Source organism: Entelurus aequoreus, linkage group LG03, assembly GCF_033978785.1.
Source record: "Entelurus aequoreus isolate RoL-2023_Sb linkage group LG03, RoL_Eaeq_v1.1, whole genome shotgun sequence".
Classification (NCBI taxonomy): Eukaryota; Metazoa; Chordata; class Actinopteri; order Syngnathiformes; family Syngnathidae; genus Entelurus; species Entelurus aequoreus.
In genome coordinates this window covers 32,124,703-32,148,294 of record NC_084733.1, presented here as the reverse complement: position 1 = coordinate 32,148,294, position 23,592 = coordinate 32,124,703, and the positions used below count along the sequence as shown (strand labels likewise).

General features: G+C 43.6%; 1 protein-coding gene across 1 annotated transcript in view; it reads left to right on the top strand.

Moving 5' to 3' along the window:
* Positions 1-1,950: 1,950 nt before the first annotated feature.
* The window catches only part of eml1 (EMAP like 1), a 148,995-nt gene continuing 127,353 nt past the window's right edge, over positions 1,951-23,592 (top strand). The window contains exon 1 of the mRNA XM_062041616.1: positions 1,951-2,052. Within this exon, the coding sequence (XP_061897600.1) occupies positions 2,025-2,052 (28 nt within the window). The 5' untranslated portion in view covers positions 1,951-2,024. The remainder of the gene's footprint in view (positions 2,053-23,592) is intronic.

The following is a 23,592-nucleotide window of genomic DNA, read 5'->3' as shown; positions in this document are numbered from 1 at the left end:
CCCCACCTTGGCGCCTAAAGCTTCGCAGAGGATGCTGAAGCGCTGGAAAAAACTGCACTCAAAGTTTTTGTTTGAAACCTTAAAGCGTCACGGTATTATTGTGAAGACTTTGAAGCCGATATACTTTTAGCATCTACAATACCAATACACCCCTATAAAATGCAAATAATATCAATACTATACTATAATACTATAATACTAAATTGGGAAATACTAAACGTTAAACAAAGTGATCACTTCAAACTTGTGCGTTTTCTTTTCGTCCCCTCGTAAATTCTTGCACTCTTTCACCCTTCTTGGATAACTCTCGAATAACTCTTTGCGATTTCAACAGTTCCAACAGCCTAAAACAACGCAAGCAAAGGGCATTTTTCTTCGAGAAAGGCAAAATGCCGCCCAGAACGCTTTGACAACAAAAGCTCGCTTGACCACCACTTCGAGCCTCGCTTATCTAATGAGCCAGACGTAACGTCAGGTTACTACAACCTATTTAAGAAACACTGCATTAAAATGGCTGTTTTGAACTTGCTCACAGTTACATTTTTCCAGGGGACATAATTTTTTACGAACCTCCAGAAATGAATGTTTATTTATTTGTCTGTATGTGTCAAAATATACACTATTGCCTCTCACGCCCCCCACCCCCTCCCAACCACCACACACACACACACACACACACACACACACACACACACACACACACACACACACACACACACACACACACACACACACACACACACACACACACACACACACACACACACACACACACACACACACACACACATCACAGCGCCCCACTCTTTGTGAAACACAGCCCCAGACCAATGAGGGCACTCCTTCAGCTGAAATATTGCATTCACAGAGGACATATTCGGCATACTATCTGTTTACCAAAGCAAGAGGCGTTAAGAGGTCTGACAGGGTGAAGGTTGGGGTTATGGTTGCAAAGCTCCTCTGCAAACAAGAGCTGGAGATCAAACACCCAAAACCAGTCCTGGTGTGAAGACTGGCCTGCTGCGTTACATCCAGGCAAGGGGGTTGGGGCTAGCACAGGTCTGGTGCACAGATAATAGTCCTCCTACAACACATCTTATTCTGACTGGTCTCTCCCTAGTCTTTGGCACTCTAGATTTAGATTAGGGCAGTTTTAAAACCTAAACCATCGAACATGACCCCTCTTCAGTCACATGCCAGGCCTTTCTCTCGCCATAATCCTCTCAGTCAGGTGACAAAGGGTCAGCTGAGTATGCTGAAAAATCCCTCAAGAATGAGTGAATGGAGTTTAACGCAAGCTGCATAGCGTAAGCATGTTTTTTGGAATTTTTGTGCACCGAGGTGGGGCAGTAATCTGCAGATAATCAGGACGTGGCTGCAATTGTATTCCTTCCTTGTGTCAGTAGATGATTTAGTTTCAGTTTCATGTTTCCTTGCCTTGTGTAAGCCTGGTATACAACTGCCACTCATGATTTTGTCATTATAAACTAAACACAACATTGACATTATTTGTCCTAATGTGTCTTGACTGTGGTATGTAGGCCACTTGAGTGAGCTGAGGAAAACTGAGGTTACCCATTCCTGAGTTTCTAGCGCCACTTATAGACCATTTTTGTTGTTACCCCTATTGGATTTTGTGAAGCTTTGTAAGCTTTGAGCCTACTTGGATCCAAAGAACTCTTTGAAAAATATCATAGATAAGGATACTATAGTGGGATTTACATTACTTTGCAAGTGTTTATTTGATCTTATTGGTGCTGGGAAATCATATTCAAGGCCTGTAATATCTTAGGGAGAAACAGTATCCCAAAGGAGGGGCTGTTGGTTACACATATACTGCCCAATAGCATAGAGTGGGATATTTGACTGGCATGTCCAAAGGCCAATGTGGACACTGGACAAAAAGCAAAAGAAAGAAGGAGGAGTGAAAGTAAAGTTACACCAGAGAGTGTTGGGCATATTGTCACAGTTGACTGGACATATTAAAAGTAATCAAAGTTTGTGGTCTTCTGCTGTCTTTGACAATGTCCGACTGTGAGGGGCTTCCACTTGGTAAGTCTCATATGGAATTCTGATACAAGGCTATTTACCAGCGATATAGGACTGCGCATGTGTATGTAATTTGTTAAGACTTCTGCAAGTCTTCAGCCCCTCCCCCCCCACCAACCCCAGGAGCATCTTAAAGAAGAGGGTGGGTGGATTGATTCAAATCTCAATGCCAGTATAGAAACCTTGAACAGAACCCAGACTACGTGGGGTCGACTATTTGAGTTGAGATAGAGGGACAGAGTGGAGGTGCACGCAGACATAGGGAAGAGGACTTCAGAGATACTAGCATTTTTCAATCCTTTTCTATGTTTGTTGTTCACATATATTTTGTTTTGTTGTTCATATTGTCACATTGTTGATATTGTTTTAAGGGTGTCTTCATACAACTTTTTCACTTGCAATACAATACAGACATTGTAGCCTTGAATATTGGCCGATACCAATATTGATTCAATACAATAATAACATGAATCATACACACTTTAATTTTTTGTAGCATGGACATGTTTAAAAATGCTTTATCAAGTGGAATTACTCAAACAGAGAACAATTGTAGGTACAAAAAACATACAGTTATTTACTATTAACCGTCTGAAATAGACTTATGTTGGCCTTAAGTTGAAGTGGGATGGTAATTAATTTTTTTGGTGACACCAAGTGGTTATGGTATTAGTTTATTTCGAACATGCATACAGTTACAATATGGTACATAACATACTTTCAGTTTGTCAAAGTTAAAATTCAACTACAATTATTTGACACGTGTTGATGTTGACAAATGTGTTTTAGGCTCCAATATTGTTCAATTAAGGACACTTATTATGTTTGTCTAGCTTGTGTGCTAATATGTTGTGTAGCTGCTATTCTACCATGTTTACTTTCTGTAAATGACTTCACTAAAATACATTTCTAAAAAGATCAACCTGTCTTTAAGATTAAGTAAATTGGAAATTGTAGTTTTAGCGCCACCTAGTGGCTACAATGATTAGGTTAAGCTCATTATGCAGTAAATTGAATGATGCAGACACCTTTGTTACTGGATACTTTCTAGTAGTCTTCTGTCATGTTAACTTTGTATCTGTAATATGCAACTATAATTATTTGATACTTTATATATTGACAAATGTGTTTTAGAATGCAATATTGTTCTATTAAGGACACTTCTTACGTTCATCTACCCTATGTGTTAGTCTAGATGTGAGAAAGATGACTTGCACATTGTTTCAGTCAACCATAAGAGAAGGTTAAATCTCCACATGAGCAGCCATGTTGCAAGGAGAGCTAAATCTCTGTACGCCTCAACTGACAGATTAAAAGGAACAATCCTGTGGGAATAGAAAGTTACTGTTTCTCAGCCTTTCACTGATTCTGACTTGTGTGTCCTTCTGTTGCCACTTTACTTTATTATCCCATCCATCTCCAAATCCATTTATAGTCTGTTTTTACAGTTTATTACGATGTGATTAAGTAAAAAACTAATATTTTATTGTCAAATATGTAAAACAACACCATTGGGAAATCTGTAAGAAGGCCTATACGTCTGAAAAAGTATTGCTTATTAATTATGACAATTATTGTGTTGAACAATTTCCTTTGTGGATCATTAAAGTTTGTCTAAGTCTAAGTCTAAGTCTATTGATTGCTTAATTTTTTCTCTCTGAGTATTAACATTTTTGTATGGGTAGAATTTTTTAATGCAGCTCTTTTTTATTAATCAGACTTATTATTGTAATTGGGGGTGTAGCACCAAAATCTGGGCCCCCGTACACAAGACCTGTCTAGTACCCATACACACTTGATAAGTTTACATGCACTAAAAACAAAATATTGCACATATTTGGTTAAAACCATCTTTACACATATAAAAACCAAAATTAGGATTTTGAATATTTCAGTATAACATATCTAGAACATATCTAGATAACACTCCCAAAATAATTAAAGAAAATAAAGTTTAGTATTGTTGTTGTTTTTTTAAAACAAAAAACTGCCAACAACTTATACAAATAATCAAATAACCTGTCATTCATTATTCACCTATATAGGATTATAAATCTGTCAAGTTTACCTTTACTTCAGAGTGTAAAGCTGATTCACTGAGTAAAATCAGTGGAAAATAGAAATAGTAATAACACTTAATCATTATTATGATTGTATTATTTGTATGGATGGGATAGTGCATCTCTAGGGGGTTACATCTCCCCCTGTCCTTAAAAACTAGTGATGGCTCTACTTCTAACTTTAATCGAGGGTCTTTGAACGCACCACAGTAATGGGAAATGAGATGCAAAAGTCAAACATGACATAATTTTCTATTATGGTACAAAATATTGCTGTATTTATAGCTTTTCTTCTATCACGTCGTGCTTGCCCAAAATGCTGGTTCTGTGCTTGAAGGCCTAAATGTGAGCTTTGATGAAAAAGTTACGATATCGGTGTTGAGTAAAGTGTCTGATGTTAGGTTTGCACTATACAGGTGGAACGAACCATTTTGCATTTTTGATAGGGGATGTTGGTATTAGACGTTCTTAATTTGTTTCTAGTAACCTCATTATTTAACATTCACAGCTATATTTATTTTATATTAACAATTGTGATGTCTTTTTTTCATAACTTACACCTTTGAGATTAATAATAATAATAATAGATTTTATTTGTAAAAAGCACCTTACATTGAGCAAACAACCTCAAAGTGCTACAGCGTATCAAAATAAAAAGATAATAAAAAATTAAAAAAAATAAAAACTAGAACAGCCAAATAGCTAAAACTAGTATGCATATATCTAATAAAAGACCTTTCCAAAAAGAAGGGTTTTTAAGCCTTTTTTAAAAGCATCCACAGTCTGTGGTGCCCTCAGGTGGTCAGGGAGAGCGTTCCACAGACTGGGAGCGGCGGAGCAGAAAGCCTGGTCTCCCATTGTTTGTAGCTTTGTCCTCGGAGGTTGGAGGAGTTTTAAATGACTCTCTTCCACCCTTCGCTCAAATATTACAAAAGCCCCCCCTAAATCCTAATGTACCCTCCCACTTTTACACCCTGATCGTAATGGATGAAATGGAACAACATTTAATGAATTAATACATCTTTAAATAATTGCTGAACAATTTTAATAATTAGTTAAATTATAAAATAAATCAATAAATTGTTACAAAATAAAATAATTATTAATTCATGAAATAACTTCATAAATAATTAAATCATGAAATATGAATGTAATTGTATCCATCCATGCATTTTCTACCGCTTGTCCCTTTCGGGATGACGGGGAGTGCTGGAGCCTATCCCAGCTCAACTCGGGCGGAAAACCTGGTACACCCTGGACAAGTCGCCACCTCACCACAGGGCCAACACAGACAGACAACATTCACACTCACATTAATTCACTGGTGCCAATTTAGTGTTGCCAATCAACCTATCCCCAGGTGCATGTCTTTGGAGGTGGGAGGAAGCGGGAGTACCCAGAGGGAACCCACGCAGTCATGGGGAGAACATGCAAACTCCACACAGAAAGACCCCAAGCCCGGGGATTGAACCCGATACCTTTGTATTGTGAGGCAAACACTAAATTGCACTAAATACATTCATGACATATTTAATAGCACATTTATGTATATAAATCAAATTATGATTAATCAATGACACATTTAATTATCCAAAGAATCATCTATTCTTCTAATTTTGTCCAATTTAGATTCTTGAATTGAAATGTTGGCTGTACTTCACAAGTCAAACTGCAGGGGGCAATGTAACCCCAGCTTGTGTGTAATTGAAAGCAGCGAGGAGGGGAGTAGAAAGGGCGGGAAAGAAGACGGAAGTGTGATGGTAACATTTCTCTGAGAAAGTGTAGGACATGTTTTAATACATTGTAGGAAATACAATAGGGAAAGGGAAATACTGGAAAGTAAGTTAGCGAAAGAGAACATTAGTTTAGCAGATATTTTAGGATTGCACTCAGAACACATAGGTTATAAAGCATTATACCATACTTGCCAACCTTGAGACCTCCAATATCGGGAGGTGGAGGATAGGGGGGGGGGGGGGGGGGGGCTTGGTCGGGGGTGGGGGTTGGGGTGGGGTGGTTGGGTGCGGGGGCGTGGTGGGGGGCGTGGTTATTTACAGCTAGAATTCACCAACTCGAGTATTTCATATATATTTCATTTATCATTTATATATTTATATATGTATGAAATACTTGACTTTCAGTGAATTCTAGCTATATATATATATATATATATACATATATATATTTATTTTATTTACATAGAAAAAAAAAAAATACTTGAATTTCAGTGTCCATTAGATGGCAGTATTGTCCTGTTTAACTTCTCCGTTCATGATGAGTATATCATTTCGGCCACCGTGTTCAATGGAGAAGTCTGTTCTACAAAATTTACAGGCAACATATGTAGTGAGTCTCATTCTGCGTTGTGTAGTTTTTTAAAATAAAGGACACTTCGCCATGCCGTCGGTTCAGTATTTATTGGTAACCTGCGTTGGAAACGTGTAACACACACACACAGGTCTCAACGTTCGGGCGGAGTGATATCTGCTCCTTCTCATTGAAAAGTCCGAAGGAAGAGGAAATAAAACAATCATTCATTCATATAAAAATAATAATAAATTAAATTACATTAACAAAAACGTTTTATCACAAAATAATAATAATGCACAAATCCACATACCTGCGTTGGAAACATGAAACACACATACACAGGTCTCAACGTTCGGGCGGAGTGATATCTGCTCCTGTGTGATGTGAATACCACGTGTAAATACTACCAAACAATTCACACAGTCGACGCTCTACTTCTAAATAAACGAAATGGTGCATAAAAATTACTTTAAACACATCACTTGTACACACAACAGTATTGGGTTAACTTTTAAAGTATCTAGAACGTTTAGGAAGAATATTTACAATATGAAGAAACACGGAGCATTGAAGAACTATTACCTTCTCATTGAAAAGTCTGAAGGAAGAGGAAGTAAAACAATCGAGAAAAAAAACAGCAAAGACACTTCCTGCACCGGACATCCGGTTCTTCAAAATAAAAGCGATACTTCAAAATAAAATATAACACCCTGTCTAGTTCATAATATAGCGCAACAACATCACACTATTACACATACACCTTCCGCTTCGAACTGTCCTGGATGAACTGAAATTCTTGTTTCCATTCATTTTGGAACTTGCAAGCGTATTTCTTCATCTTGCTCGTCGACGGCGTCGCCATGTCTGTAATTTCCTCGTTCTTCTGCTTCGTCTCCTTGTTGTGTGCGCAGTTGTGCACTCTACTCTCTAAAAGCCCTAGATGTTATGACGTCATTGGGCAGGCAAGCTGTTTATATTGTGGGAAAGCGGACGTGAGAACAGGCTGTCCCCACTCAGTCTCAGGTCCGCATTGAGCTGGAGGGGGCGTGGCCTCCAGCTCCGGCTGAATACCGGGAGTTTTTTGGGAGAAAATCTCTGCCGGGAGGTTGTCGGGAGAGGCGCTGAATACCGGGAATCTCCCGCTAAAAACAGGAGGGTTGGCAAGTATGCATTATACACATTTAAAAAGGACTGGGTTAAATAAAAGAATATATAGTAGGGTTCCACCTCGGCCCACACTCCATTTCAGTAGGTGGCGGTAATGCATACCAGAAGGTTGCTTGCCAACCGCCATTAAACAAAAGAAGAAGAAGAAGAAGAAGAAGGAAGTGTGGTCGGACACATTAAAAATTTGATCCAAATTGATGCTGGACAAGGATCATTATACACGAAGGGACCCCGCCTTCCGCTCGAATGCAGCTGAGATAGGCTCCAGTACCCCCCGTGACCCCAAAAGGGACAAGCGGTAGAAAATGGATGGATGGATGGACAAACGACATTCGCAGACAGCAGTCCGAACCTAAAGCAGGACTTCATCCATCCCTCAACACCGTTGCACAGTTCCAAGTGAACACTTTCATCTCCGGTCTCACCCCCACCATGCAGCTTCAGAAGGCTGCTTAACCTCGACACCTGGCTCTCCTCTGCATGTCGCTTCATTGACAAGTTCGATGTGTTTTGGTAGAGACGACATCTCTTTGGGCCAGACGATCTCCGTTTAAACAGAACTGGAATCCACACACTGTCTGCCAATCTCCCCACACGTGCACCAGCTCAACTGTCCGTCACTAATTGACGTCCCTCAGGTCCTAGATCCCACTGATTTAGTTCCACCTCCGACCACCATACACTGGATTTGGACCTGTCATTCACAACAATTCTTCACACATCCCTGTCATCATTACAACACGTGAGTACACCAGACACCTCCATACACATTCTGTCAACTTTCAACACCTCAGAAATCTCCCCAAACATCAACAATCCACTCCTCCACCTGTCAACATCAATATGGCACTTTTAAATGTTCTCTGTCTTTTAAACAAAACTTGTTTAATGTTTGATACAATTGATACACAGAGCTGAAAATATCTTGTGGCGTACCTCAGGGATCAATACTCGGACCAAAATTATTCAATCTCTCTATATATGACATTTGTAAAGTTACAACGGACTTAAAGGCCTACTGAAATGAATTTTTTTTATTTAAATGGGGATAGCAGATCTATTTTATGTGTCATACTTGATCATTTCGCGATATTGCCATATTTTTGCTGAAAGGATTTAGTATAGAACAACGACGATAAAGATTGCAACTTTTGGTATCTGATAAAAAAAAGGCTTGCCCCTACCGGAAGTAGCGTGACGTAGTCAGTTGAACATATACGCAAAGTTCCCTATTGTTTACAATGATGGCCGCATGAAGTGAGAGAGATTCGGACCGAGAAAGCGACAATTTCCCCATTAATTTGAGCGAGGATGAAAGATTTGTGGATGAGTAAAGTGCAAGTGAAGGACTAGTGGGGAGTTGAAGCTATTCAGATAGGGAAGATGCTGTGAGAGCCGGGGGTGACCTGATATTCAGCTGGGAATGACTACAACAGTAAATAAACACAAGACATATATATACTCTATTAGCCACAACACAACCAGGCTTATATTTAATATGCCACAAATTAATCCTGCATAAAAACACCTGCGTGTTTGTTACGCTAGCTCCTAGCTCCTCTGCTAGCTCCTAGCTCCATAGAACACGCCAATACAATTCAAACACCTGATCAACACACACAATCACTCAGCCCAAAAGACCGTTCACCTAACCCAAGGTTCATAAAGCTTATATATTTTTAAAAAGTTACGTACGTGACGCGCACATACGGTCAAGCTGTCAAATGTTTAGCAGCCAAGGCTGCATACTCACGGTACCTGATATTCAGCTGGGAATGACTACAACAGTAAATAAACACAAGACATATATATACTCTATTAGCCACAACACAACCAGGCTTATATTTAATATGCTACAAATTAATCCTGCATAAAAACACCTGCGTGTTTGTTACGCTAGCTCCTAGCTCCTCTGCTAGCTCCTAGCTCCATAGAACACGCCAATACAATTCAAACACCTGATCAACACACACAATCACTCAGCCCAAAAGACCGTTCACCTAACCCAAGGTTCATAAAGCTTATATATTTTTAAAAAGTTACGTACATACGCAAAAAAAAGTTGCGCACATACGGTCAAGCGATCAAATGTTTAGAAGCCAAAGCTGCATACTCACAGTAGCACGTCTGCGTCTTTGTCATCCAAATCAAAGTAATCCTGGTAAGAGTCTGTGTTGTCCCAGTTCTCTACAGGCGTCTGTGTATCGAAGTCAAAAGTCCTCCTGGTTAGAGTCTCTGTTATCCGAGTTCTTCCATCTTGACTGCATCTTCCGGGAATGTAAACAAAGAAGCGCCGGCTGTGTACTGTTGTTGCTGACTACGTTAGAAAAATACGTCCATTTCGCACCGACAACTTTCTTCTTTGCTTGCTCAGCTTCCTTCTCCATAATGCAATGAACATGATTGCAACAGATTCACGAACACAGATGTCCAGAATACTGTGGAATTATGAAATGAAAACAGAGCTTTTTCGTATTGGCTTCAATGTGGAAGGCATACCCGTGTTCGCCGGTCTACGTCACGCGCATACGTCATCCTCAGAGGCGTTTCGAACCGGAAGTTTAGCGGCAAATTTAAAATGTCACTTTATAAGTTAACCCGGCCGTATTGGCATGTGTTATAATGTTAAGATTTCATCATTGATATATAAACTATCAGACTGCGTGGTCGGTAGTAGTGGGTTTCAGTAGGCCTTTAAAGGCCTACTGAAATGAATTTTTAAAATTTAAACGGGGATAGCAGATCCAATCTATGTGTCATACTTGATCATTTCCCGATATTGCCATACTTTTGCTGAAAGGATTTAGTAGAGAACATCGACGATAAAGTTCGCAACTTTTGGTCGCTGATAAAAAAAGCCTTGCCTGTACCGGAAGTAGCGTGACGTCACCGGTTGAAAGGCTCCTCACATTTCCCCATTGTTTACACCAGCAGCGAGAGCGATTAGGACCGAGAAAGCGACTATTACCCCATTAATTTGAGCCAGGATGAAAGATTCGTGGATGAGGAACGTGAGAGTGAAGGACCAGAGTGCAGTGCAGGACGCATCTTTTTTTGCTCAGACCGTAACTTATGTACAAGCTGGCTCATTGGATTCCACACTCTCTCCTTTTTCTATTGTGGATCACGGATTTGTATTTTAAACCACCTCGGATACTATATCCTCTTGAAAATGAAAGTCGAGAATGCGAAATGGACATTCACAGTGACTTTTATCTCCACGACAATACATCGGCGAAGCACTTTAGCTACGGAGCTAACGTGATAGCATCGGGCTTAACTGCAGATAGAAGCAAAAGAAATACACCCCTGACTGGGAGGATAGACAGAAAATCAACAATACTATTAAACCATGGACCTGTAAATACACGGTTACTGCTTTCCAGCCTGGCGAAGCTTAACAATGCTGTTGCTAACAACGCCATTGAAGCTAACTTAGCAACGGGACCTCACAGAGCTATGCTAAAAAGATTAGCTATCCACCTACGCCAGCCAGCCCTCATCTGCTCATCAACACCCGTGCTCACCTGCGTTCCAGCGATCGACGGTGCGACAAAGGACTTCACCCGATCACCGATGCGGTCGGCGGCTAGCGTCGGATAGCGCGTCTGCTATCCAAATCAAAGTCCTCCTGCTTGTGTTGCTGCAGCCATCCGCTAATACACCGATCCCACCTACAACTTTCTTCTTTGCAGTCTTCATTGTTCATTAAACAAATTGCAAAGGATTCACCAACACAGATGTCCAGAATACTGTGGAATTTTGAGATGAAAACAGAGCTTTTTGTATTGGATTCAATGGTATCCGCATACTTCCGTTTCAACGATTGACGTCACGCGCAAACGTCATCATACATAGACGTTTTCAACCGGAAGTTTAGCGGGAAATTTAAAATTGCACTGTATAAGTTAACCCGGCCGTATTGGCATGTGTTGCAATGTTAAGATTTCATCATTGATATATAAACTATCAGACTGCGTGGTCGGTAGTAGTGGGTTTCAGTAGGCCTTTAAAGTTAGTATTATTTGCAGATGATACAACAGCAGTTTGTTCAGAAGAGAACACACAGAATATAATATAAATAATAACAGAAGAAATGAACAAATTAAAAAGATGGTTTGACAAAAACAGACTCTTTGAATCTCAGTAAAACTAAAATAATGCTATTTGGTAACAGTAGAAGAGAAAGTCAAACACAAATACAGATAGACGGAGTGAATATTGAAAGGGTAAAAGAAAACACATTTTTGGGTGTAATAATAGATGATAAAATGAATTGGAAATCTCATGTAAAAAATATACAACATAAAGTAGCAAGAAACACATCAATAATGAATAAAGCAAAACATGTTCTGGACCAAAAATCACTTTACCATATCGGAGTTATTGTGTAGAAATATGGGGAAACAACTACAGATGATAGAGATAGATAGATAGTACTTTATTGATTCCTTCAGGAGAGTTCCCTCAGGAAAATTAAAATTCCAGCAGCAGTGTACAAAATTGAAATGGAATTTAAAAAGTAAAAAGTAAATAATGGGGGTATAAATCGAAACAAAACAGAAAAATATTACAATAGAATAAAAATAAAAAGCAACAATGAGAATGTCACGTTGGGGGGTCGCAGCGTGCTGCGGGGTTGTTCTTCCAGTGCAAAGACGGCTCCGGACGACAGCGCGAAGGTAGGCTTGGATTTATTTAACATAAATAAATCACTACCATAACCACAAAAATACAAAAAAAAAGGCAAGCGTGCCTAAAACACAAATGAAGCTGCTAGTTAACAGAAACTATGACATGGACTATGAAAACTTACTTGGTCAGAATGATACCTGAACTGGTGTGACATAAAGACAATGAACACAGAACGAGTGAACAGAAAGAAAGACTTAAATAACACAGACATGATTAACAACAGGTGCGTGACTCAAAACGTGAAACAGGTGCGTGACATGACAGGTGAAAACTAATGGGTGACCATGGAAACCAAACCAAACAAGGAAGTGACACCAGGAACTAAAAAAAAAGTCCACAAAACAAACAGCACATGGCCAAACAAAAACATGATCAACAGACATGACAGAGCCCCTCCCTTAAGGACAGATCCCAGATGTCCAAAAACAAAAAAAACAAGGCAGGATCAAGAGTCATGGGAGGGCGGGAGGGGGACATGGCGGTGGGTCGCCAGACCAGGTGTCCCCGAATCCACCGGGGCAGAGTCAGGTGGCGGCGGCGGGTAGACCGCCGCTGAACCTGACGAGGTGGGCGACCTGGGAATGGCCACATTCGTGGCAGACGAGGAGGTCGGCGCACCTGGCGTGGTGGACGCCCATGGAATGGCCACATCCTTGGCCGATGAGGAGGTGGGCGCGTTGTCGTGGCAGGCGGCGAAGCTTGGCGTGGTGCGTCAGGCGGCGAAGCTTGGCGTGGGGGGTCTTTGTCTTGGCATGGGTGGTCTTGGCCTTGGCATGGGTGGTCTTGGTCTTGGCAGCGTGGGTCATGGTCTTGGCAGCGTGAGTCATTGTCTTGGCAGCGTGGGTCATGGTCTTGGCATGGTTGGTCTTGGTGTTGGCATGGTTGGTCTTGGACTTGGACTTGGTCTTGGCATGGTTGGTCTTGGACTTGGTCTTGGCATGGTTGGTCTTGGACTTGGCATGGTTGGTCTTGGACTTGGCATGGTTGGTCTTGGACTTGGCATGGTTGGTCTTGGACTTGGTCTTGGTCTAGGCGAGGGTCTTGGTCTTGGCGTGGTGCATGAACCGGAGCTTGGCGTCGTGGTGCAGGAACCGGAGCTTGGCGTCGTGGTGCAAGAACCGGAGCTTGGCGTCGTGGTGCAGGAACCAGAGCTTGGCGTCGTGGTGCAGGAACCAGAGCTTGGCGTCGTGGTGCAGGAACCAGAGCTTGGCGTCGTGGTGCAGGAACCGGAGCTTGGCGTCGTGGTGCAGGAACCGGAGCTTGGCGTCGTGGTGCAGGAACCGGAGCTTGGCGTCGTTGTGCAGGAACCGGAGCTTGGCCGCGTGGAGCTGGTACCAGAGCTTGGCCGCGTGGAGCTGGTACTGGCAGCACTGGAGCTTGGCGTGGAGGAACTTGACGTGGTGCAGGTGGCCTAGCTGGGGGTTGCTGCTTGGCAGGCCGAAAGACCGGTGGTGGTGGACGGGCCGGAGGTTGCTGCCTGGCTGGGCGCAGCTGAGTCACCCCACTATTACAGCACCTGGCCCTAGCCCCCCCTCAAGGAGCGACCAGACGCGCTCCCCGTCTGGAACCGTTTTTTGGGGTGGGTGGAGGGAGGTCAGGAGGGGGGCAGAGTCCTCCCCATTAAATTGTCCAAAATGTCTATTCACCACCTCCACTTTAGACTGGGAATGAAAAAATCTAAATTTAGAAAAAATCTTCTCAAAAGGATTTTTTTTTAAAACAAAGTTCTTAGTGGGCGGCTGACAGAGGGTGTAAATATAATCCAAAAAAAATTCTTGGTCTCTGACGTCATGACCAGTGGGCGGGATGACGTCATCAGCACGGGTCTCCTGCGGCGGCGAGGAAGACTGGGCTGGTTGGGGAATCCTGTGGTCCGGAGGAGGATCCTGGGGGAACGACGCGCCATGCTGGCGAAAAGAAGCCTTTCTGGCTGGCCTCCATCTTCGCCAGCGCGTCTCCATCACCTCCTCATGGCTCGTCTGCGGAAGAACGTCTGCTGCGTTCATTCAGTCACGTTGGGGGGTCGCAGCGTGCTGCGGGGTTGTTCTTCCAGTGCAAAGACGGCTCCGGACGACAGCGCGAAGGTAGGCTTGGATTTATTTAACATAAATAAATCACTACCATAACCACAAAAATACAAAAAAAAAGGCAAGCGTGCCTAAAACACAAATGAAGCTGCTAGTTAACAGAAACTATGACATGGACTATGAAAACTTACTTGGTCAGAATGATACCTGAACTGGTGTGACATAAAGACAATGAACGCAGAACGAGTGAACAGAAAGAAAGACTTAAATAACACAGACATGATTAACAACAGGTGCGTGACTCAAAACGTGAAACAGGTGCGTGACATGACAGGTGAAAACTAATGGGTGACCATGGAAACCAAACCAAACAAGGAAGTGACACCAGGAACTAAAAAAAAAGTCCACAAAACAAACAGCACATGGCCAAACAAAAACATGATCAACAGACATGACAGAGCCCCTCCCTTAAGGACAGATCCCAGATGTCCAAAAACAAAAAAAACAAGGCAGGATCAAGAGTCATGGGAGGGCGGGAGGGGGACATGGCGGTGGGTCGCCAGACCAGGTGTCCCCGAATCCACCGGGGCAGAGTCAGGTGGCGGCGGCGGGTAGACCGCCGCTGAACCTGACGAGGTGGGCGACCTGGGAATGGCCACATTCGTGGCAGACGAGGAGGTCGGCGCACCTGGCGTGGTGGACGCCCATGGAATGGCCACATCCTTGGCCGATGAGGAGGTGGGCGCGTTGTCGTGGCAGGCGGCGAAGCTTGGCGTGGTGCGTCAGGCGGCGAAGCTTGGCGTGGGGGGTCTTTGTCTTGGCATGGGTGGTCTTGGCCTTGGCATGGGTGGTCTTGGTCTTGGCAGCGTGGGTCATGGTCTTGGCAGCGTGGGTCATTGTCTTGGCAGCGTGGGTCATGGTCTTGGCATGGTTGGTCTTGGTGTTGGCATGGTTGGTCTTGGACTTGGACTTGGTCTTGGCATGGTTGGTCTTGGACTTGGTCTTGGCATGGTTGGTCTTGGACTTGGCATGGTTGGTCTTGGACTTGGCATGGTTGGTCTTGGACTTGGCATGGTTGGTCTTGGACTTGGTCTTGGTCTAGGCGAGGGTCTTGGTCTTGGCGTGGTGCATGAACCGGAGCTTGGCGTCGTGGTGCAGGAACCGGAGCTTGGCGTCGTGGTGCAGGAACCGGAGCTTGGCGTCGTGGTGCAGGAACCAGAGCTTGGCGTCGTGGTGCAGGAACCAGAGCTTGGCGTCGTGGTGCAGGAACCAGAGCTTGGCGTCGTGGTGCAGGAACCGGAGCTTGGCGTCGTGGTGCAGGAACCGGAGCTTGGCGTCGTGGTGCAGGAACCGGAGCTTGGCGTCGTTGTGCAGGAACCGGAGCTTGGCCGCGTGGAGCTGGTACCAGAGCTTGGCCGCGTGGAGCTGGTACTGGCAGCACTGGAGCTTGGCGTGGAGGAACTTGACGTGGTGCAGGTGGCCTAGCTGGGGGTTGCTGCTTGGCAGGCCGAAAGACCGGTGGTGGTGGACGGGCCGGAGGTTGCTGCCTGGCTGGGCGCAGCTGAGTCACCCCACTATTACAGCACCTGGCCCTAGCCCCCCCTCAAGGAGCGACCAGACGCGCTCCCCGTCTGGAACCGTTTTTTGGGGTGGGTGGAGGGAGGTCAGGAGGGGGGCAGAGTCCTCCCCATTAAATTGTCCAAAATGTCTATTCACCACCTCCACTTTAGACTGGGAATGAAAAAATCTAAATTTAGAAAAAATCTTCTCAAAAGGATTTTTTTTTAAAACAAAGTTCTTAGTGGGCGGCTGACAGAGGGTGTAAATATAATCCAAAAAAAATTCTTGGTCTCTGACGTCATGACCAGTGGGCGGGATGACGTCATCAGCACGGGTCTCCTGCGGCGGCGAGGAAGACTGGGCTGGTTGGGGAATCCTGTGGTCCGGAGGAGGATCCTGGGGGAACGACGCGCCATGCTGGCGAAAAGAAGCCTTTCTGGCTGGCCTCCATCTTCGCCAGCGCGTCTCCATCACCTCCTCATGGCTCGTCTGCGGAAGAACGTCTGCTGCGTTCATTCAGTCACGTTGGGGGGTCGCAGCGTGCTGCGGGGTTGTTCTTCCAGTGCAAAGACGGCTCCGGACGACAGCGCGAAGGTAGGCTTGGATTTATTTAACATAAATAAATCACTACCATAACCACAAAAATACAAAAAAAAAGGCAAGCGTGCCTAAAACACAAATGAAGCTGCTAGTTAACAGAAACTATGACATGGACTATGAAAACTTACTTGGTCAGAATGATACCTGAACTGGTGTGACATAAAGACAATGAACGCAGAACGAGTGAACAGAAAGAAAGACTTAAATAACACAGACATGATTAACAACAGGTGCGTGACTCAAAACGTGAAACAGGTGCGTGACATGACAGGTGAAAACTAATGGGTGACCATGGAAACCAAACCAAACAAGGAAGTGACACCAGGAACTAAAAAAAAAGTCCACAAAACAAACAGCACATGGCCAAACAAAAACATGATCAACAGACATGACAGAGCCCCTCCCTTAAGGACAGATCCCAGATGTCCAAAAACAAAAAAAACAAGGCAGGATCAAGAGTCATGGGAGGGCGGGAGGGGGACATGGCGGTGGGTCGCCAGACCAGGTGTCCCCGAATCCACCGGGGCAGAGTCAGGTGGCGGCGGCGGGTAGACCGCCGCTGAACCTGACGAGGTGGGCGACCTGGGAATGGCCACATTCGTGGCAGACGAGGAGGTCGGCGCACCTGGCGTGGTGGACGCCCATGGAATGGCCACATCCTTGGCCGATGAGGAGGTGGGCGCGTTGTCGTGGCAGGCGGCGAAGCTTGGCGTGGTGCGTCAGGCGGCGAAGCTTGGCGTGGGGGGTCTTTGTCTTGGCATGGGTGGTCTTGGCCTTGGCATGGGTGGTCTTGGTCTTGGCAGCGTGGGTCATGGTCTTGGCAGCGTGGGTCATTGTCTTGGCAGCGTGGGTCATGGTCTTGGCATGGTTGGTCTTGGTGTTGGCATGGTTGGTCTTGGACTTGGACTTGGTCTTGGCATGGTTGGTCTTGGACTTGGTCTTGGCATGGTTGGTCTTGGACTTGGCATGGTTGGTCTTGGACTTGGCATGGTTGGTCTTGGACTTGGCATGGTTGGTCTTGGACTTGGTCTTGGTCTAGGCGAGGGTCTTGGTCTTGGCGTGGTGCATGAACCGGAGCTTGGCGTCGTGGTGCAGGAACCGGAGCTTGGCGTCGTGGTGCAGGAACCGGAGCTTGGCGTCGTGGTGCAGGAACCAGAGCTTGGCGTCGTGGTGCAGGAACCAGAGCTTGGCGTCGTGGTGCAGGAACCAGAGCTTGGCGTCGTGGTGCAGGAACCGGAGCTTGGCGTCGTGGTGCAGGAACCGGAGCTTGGCGTCGTGGTGCAGGAACCGGAGCTTGGCGTCGTTGTGCAGGAACCGGAGCTTGGCCGCGTGGAGCTGGTACCAGAGCTTGGCCGCGTGGAGCTGGTACTGGCAGCACTGGAGCTTGGCGTGGAGGAACTTGACGTGGTGCAGGTGGCCTAGCTGGGGGTTGCTGCTTGGCAGGCCGAAAGGACGGGCCGGAGGTTGCTGCCTGGCTGGGCGCAGCTGAGTCACCCCACTATTACAGCACCTGGCCCTAGCCCCCCCTCAAGGAGCGACCAGACGCGCTCCCCGTCTGGAACCGTTTTTTGGGGTGGGTGGAGGGAGGTCAGGAGGGGGGCAGAGTCCTCCCCATTAAATTGTCCAAAATGTCTATTCACCACCTCCACTTTAGACTGGGAATGAAAAAATCTAAATTTAGAAAAAATCTTCTCAAAAGGATTTTTTTTTAAAACAAAGTTCTTAGTGGGCGGCTGACAGAGGGTGTAAATATAATCCAAAAAAAATTCTTGGTCTCTGACGTCATGACCAGTGGGCGGGATGACGTCATCAGCACGGGTCTCCTGCGGCGGCGAGGAAGACTGGGCTGGTTGGGGAATCCTGTGGTCCGGAGGAGCATCCTGGGGGAACGACGCGCCATGCTGGCGAAAAGAAGCCTTTCTGGCTGGCCTCCATCTTCGCCAGCGCGTCTCCATCACCTCCTCATGGCTCGTCTGCGGAAGAACGTCTGCTGCGTTCATTCAGTCACGTTGGGGGGTCGCAGCGTGCTGCGGGGTTGTTCTTCCAGTGCAAAGACGGCTCCGGACGACAGCGCGAAGGTAGGCTTGGATTTATTTAACATAAATAAATCACTACCATAACCACAAAAATACAACAAAAAAGGCAAGCGTGCCTAAAACACAAATGAAGCTGCTAGTTAACAGAAACTATGACATGGACTATGAAAACTTACTTGGTCAGAATGATACCTGAACTGGTGTGACATAAAGACAATGAACGCAGAACGAGTGAACAGAAAGAAAGACTTAAATAACACAGACATGATTAACAACAGGTGCGTGACTCAAAACGTGAAACAGGTGCGTGACATGACAGGTGAAAACTAATGGGTGACCATGGAAACCAAACCAAACAAGGAAGTGACACCAGGAACTAAAAAAAAAGTCCACAAAACAAACAGCACATGGCCAAACAAAAACATGATCAACAGACATGACAGAGAATAAAAATATAACAGTAAAATAATAATATAACAAGAGAAACTAGGCAGTAGTGACCATGTTATGAAAAAGTATTCCACTGTTATTGTTAAATGTGCGCTTCATTCACTAACGGTGTTACAAAAAAGATCAGTTAGAATAATACATAATGTTGGATATAGAGAACATACAAACCCTTTATTTATTGAATCACAATTATTGAAATTCAATGTTTTGGTGCATTTGCAAACAACTAAAATTATGTATAAAGCAAACTATAACCTGCTACCCAGGAATGTACAACAATTCTGCTCAACAAAAGAGGAGAAATATAACCTTAGAGGAAAATCTAATTTAAAACATTCGTATGCTCGTACAACACTTAAAACTTGTAGTATATCAGTATGTGGAATTACATTTTGGAACGGATTAACCAAAGAAATCAAACAAAGCACCAATATGATTCAGTTTAAGAGACTGTTCAAACTACAAGTGTTCACAAAGAATTATGATGAACATCTTGAACCCCCCCCCCCCCTTTTTTTTTGAGACAAAGATTATTTATGTATTTATTTTTTCTTTGCTTATTGTGGTATATTATTTATTTATTATTTATTTGTGTTACAGAGAACAAGGAAATTGGATAAAATTGCTATGGTATGAAAAGGGGTAGGATTGAATAAGCTCTGCTTCTTCCTACTCCTTTTTGGACGTGCTGTAATGAAACAACTGGAATTGTGTGATGCATTACATTGTATCGTATGCATGTTCGAAATAAACTGAAACTGAACTGAACTGAACTGAACAATTTTAAACAAGTTCGACTGCCTTCTTTTAACTGAGACATGACTTGGCACTGACACAACTGTCACTTAGGGTTCCCCGCCAAATTGTAACTTTTTATTTTCTACTAAAGAGTTCAGAAGAGGTGGGACTGCATCACTTTTAAATAACTCACTGATCTCAAATGGAGTGTCTTAACAACAATTACGGAAATTTTTAGCAGCCCTCCCATTCGGTGTGTAACTGTTTATAGATATATGAGGGGCCGTTAGGGACATTATTCAAAATTACCTCTTGCATACACTACTGAAATTTCTCTCTCACACAGCCTCCAGCACCCCCCGCAACGCAACCCCGAAATGGACAAGCGGTAGAAAATGGATGGATATATGGATAAACAACTGACAAATTATTCTCTCACATATAGTACTGAAATCCTCTCACACATTTTAGTAAAATGCAGTTAAAATGGTCTGATATAGAAAGTTGAACTATTACAGTTCAGTGGTGAATATTGAGCATATAGTTAAACAGGAATGTCTTTCTGTCATGTGATTAAAGCAGGAAAACTTCACACAGGGAAGAGCATGTTTTTCCACAAATGTATTTCAATAAAAATATTGTAGATATTTTAACAATCTGAGAATAAAAAGAAACATTTCATTAAACATTTTCAAACTTAGTATACACAAATTATTTTTGTCACCATTTTCAAAAAATAAACAATATATTGTAACAACACTAACAAAGAAAGAAAAACCAAAAGAAACAAAACATGTGCGAAGTGTAACACTTAAAAAAATAAAACAAAAAAAATAATGAAAGAATCATATTACACATTACATAGTGATTTTTCTTTGATGCAATTGTTTTTTATAATGTGGGAAGTTTTATACACTTTTCATTTTTCTTTGTCATTAGTGAGTTATATTTTTTTATGTTATAATAAAATGATGGGCTGAAATGTTGCGCTTGATAATGCTGCGGTGCACGCTCTCTCCGAGCTCTCTAGAGCAGTGGTCCCCAACCTTTTTGTAGCTGGGGACCGGTCAACGCTTGAAAATTTGTCCCACGGACCTGCTGCAGCTCTAGAGCTGCAGCAGGCGGCGCTATGTTGGTTCGTTGTCGGGAGAGGAAAGGCAACGCTGTGTGACCGCTCAGGTGTCGCGGCTTGGGGGTGCAACGGTTGTCTGTTGTCGCATTTGATAGTGTTCTTGTATTCTCCGCTGACGCCAGCATAGTACAAAGCAAAACTGCTGCCTCAGTTAGGCTACTTGTCGGCATACGTGCCAACCCTCCCGATTTTTCCGGGAGACTCCCGAATTTCAGTGCCCTTCCCGAAAATCTCCCGGGGCAACCATTCTCCCGAATTTCTCCCGATTTTCACCCAGACAACAATATTGAGGGCGTGCCGTGATTGCACTGCCTTTAGCATCCTCTACAACCTGTCGTCGTGTCCGCTTTTTCTCCATACAAACAGCTTGCCGGCCCAGTCACATGTTGTATGCGGCTTTTATAGACACACGTAAGTGACTGCAAGACATACTTGATCAACAGCCATACAGGTCACACTGAGGGTGACGGTATAAACAACTTTAACACTGTTAAAATAATGCGCCACACTGTGAACCCACACCAAACAAGAATGACAAATACATTTCGGGAGAACATCCGCACCGTAACACAACATAAACACAGCAGAACAAATACCCAGAATCCCTTGCAGCCCTAACTCTTCCGGGCTACAATATACACCCCGCTACCACCAAAACCCCGCCAACCCACCAACCCATCCCCCCACACCTGACCCCGCCCCCCCACACACATCTCCCAAATTTGGAGGTCTCAAGGTTGGCAAATATACTTGTCGGAAGTTGGGCAGACATATTGTTTGCGAACAACTTGGCTGAAAAGGGGCTGGCACTTTTTGAAATGCCTTCCGTTTTAGTGAAATCCATTCACACACACTATTGAAATCCTCTCATGCACACTACTGATTTTTTTTCTCATATACACTACTGCAGGGGTGGGCAATTAATTTTTACCGGGGGCCGCATGAGCTACCCGAGCACTGCTGGAGGGCCACATCGACAATATTTCAATTAAATTTTGCTCAATATTATTTTTGATATATACCGTAAGATAAATAATAATAATAATAATAATAATAATAATAATAGTAATACTTCAACATAGTGTGTGTAACAGCATTCCATTACTAATATATATAAATTAACATTAATAATAAATGACAGTAAAATAAGCACACGTATGACTGAGGAGTCATAGTGTAACTTTGTGTGGTATTTGAGTTGTCCGACTTTTTGTGTGGCCTTAAACGCACCAGTGGTTTAGTGCTATGCGTGTTGGTGACAGATGACAAGTTGGTTTTGGCCTGGTTTGTACGGCAGAAAATGACTAGTTTTTCGAGATAGAATTGTTTTACTCATGTTTTTGGTGTGGTTATGTCCGAATATAAACAGTTTTGTTCAATAAAGTGATCGATATAATTCCTGTCCTCGAAGCATCTCGATAGACGTTACAATAATTGAACGGTGTTCAATTGAACGGTGTTGACGAACACCATTAGGGCCGCTTGTTGTCACTGTCACTCAAAGTTGCATTGCAAAATTCCATAGAATAAATATGTTTATTTTGTTTAGAATTCAGATGGGATTTGATTTGGTGCGCGGCATATACTTGCTGCGCGCAGCAGACGCTTGAACAGTGCGCATTTGCGCAGGCACGCACCTTAGGTGAGGGGACGTTGCTTTGCAGTTCATGTGTTGTTGAAAACACGGCATTCCTCATCAACTTTTCTCTTTTTGGCGTCTCGGGTGTAAACCGTGCATCACTTGTCGCTGCATGTGCACCTTCACTCGCAGGTTACACACGGACACACGCCCATAAATAATACTTTTCAAAATAAAAGCAGCACAGTTGTGTTGCGCGCAGGACATAGATGTTTTTTCAACTTTATTTTGTAATTGCAGTTGTTCACATTCACTCACAATCACGCATACGTCCACACGGAAGTAATACAAATAACGATTTTCAAAACAAAAGCAGCACCGTTGTATTGCACACTCGACATAGATACTTTTTTAAATTTATTTTGTAATTTATAATTGGCCTCACGCGGGCCGGACAGGGACGCACAAAGGGCCGGATGCGGCCCGCGGGCCGCAGAATGCCCAGGTCTGCACTACTGAGATCCTCTCATACACACTACGGACATGTTTTTCTCTTATACACAAACACATTTAAAAAATTCAGTAGTGTGTATGAGAGAGAAAAAATCAGTAGTATGTATGTGAGGATTTCAGTAGTGTGTAAGACACAACAATTTCAGTAGTGTGTATGAAAGGAGTAGTGTGTGAGAGGATTTTAGTAGTGTATGGGAGAGAAAAAAATGTCAGGAGTGTGTATGAGAGGATTTCAGTAGTGTGTATGAAAGGATTTCAGTATTGTGTGAGAGGATTTCAGTAGTGTGTGAGAAGATTTCAGTAGTATGTATGAGAGAAAACAATTGAGTAGTGTGTATGAGAGAAAAATAATAATTAGTGTGAATGAGAGGATTTCAGTAGTGTTCATGAAAGAAAAAATATTCAGTAGTGTGTATGAGAGGATTTCAGTAGTGTGCATGAAAGGATTTCAGTAGTGTGTGAGTTGTGTAGTATGAATGAGAGAAAAAAAATTCAGTAGTGTGCATGAGAGAAAACAATTCAGTTGAAGAGTGTGCTAAGCAAAGCTAAAAACAGCTACAGTTTGTCATTTAACCCAGTGGTCCCCAACCTTTTTGTAGCTGCGGACCGGTCAACGCTTGAAAATTTGTCCCAAGGACAGGGGGGGGTTTATGGTATTATTATTATTTTTTTTTCA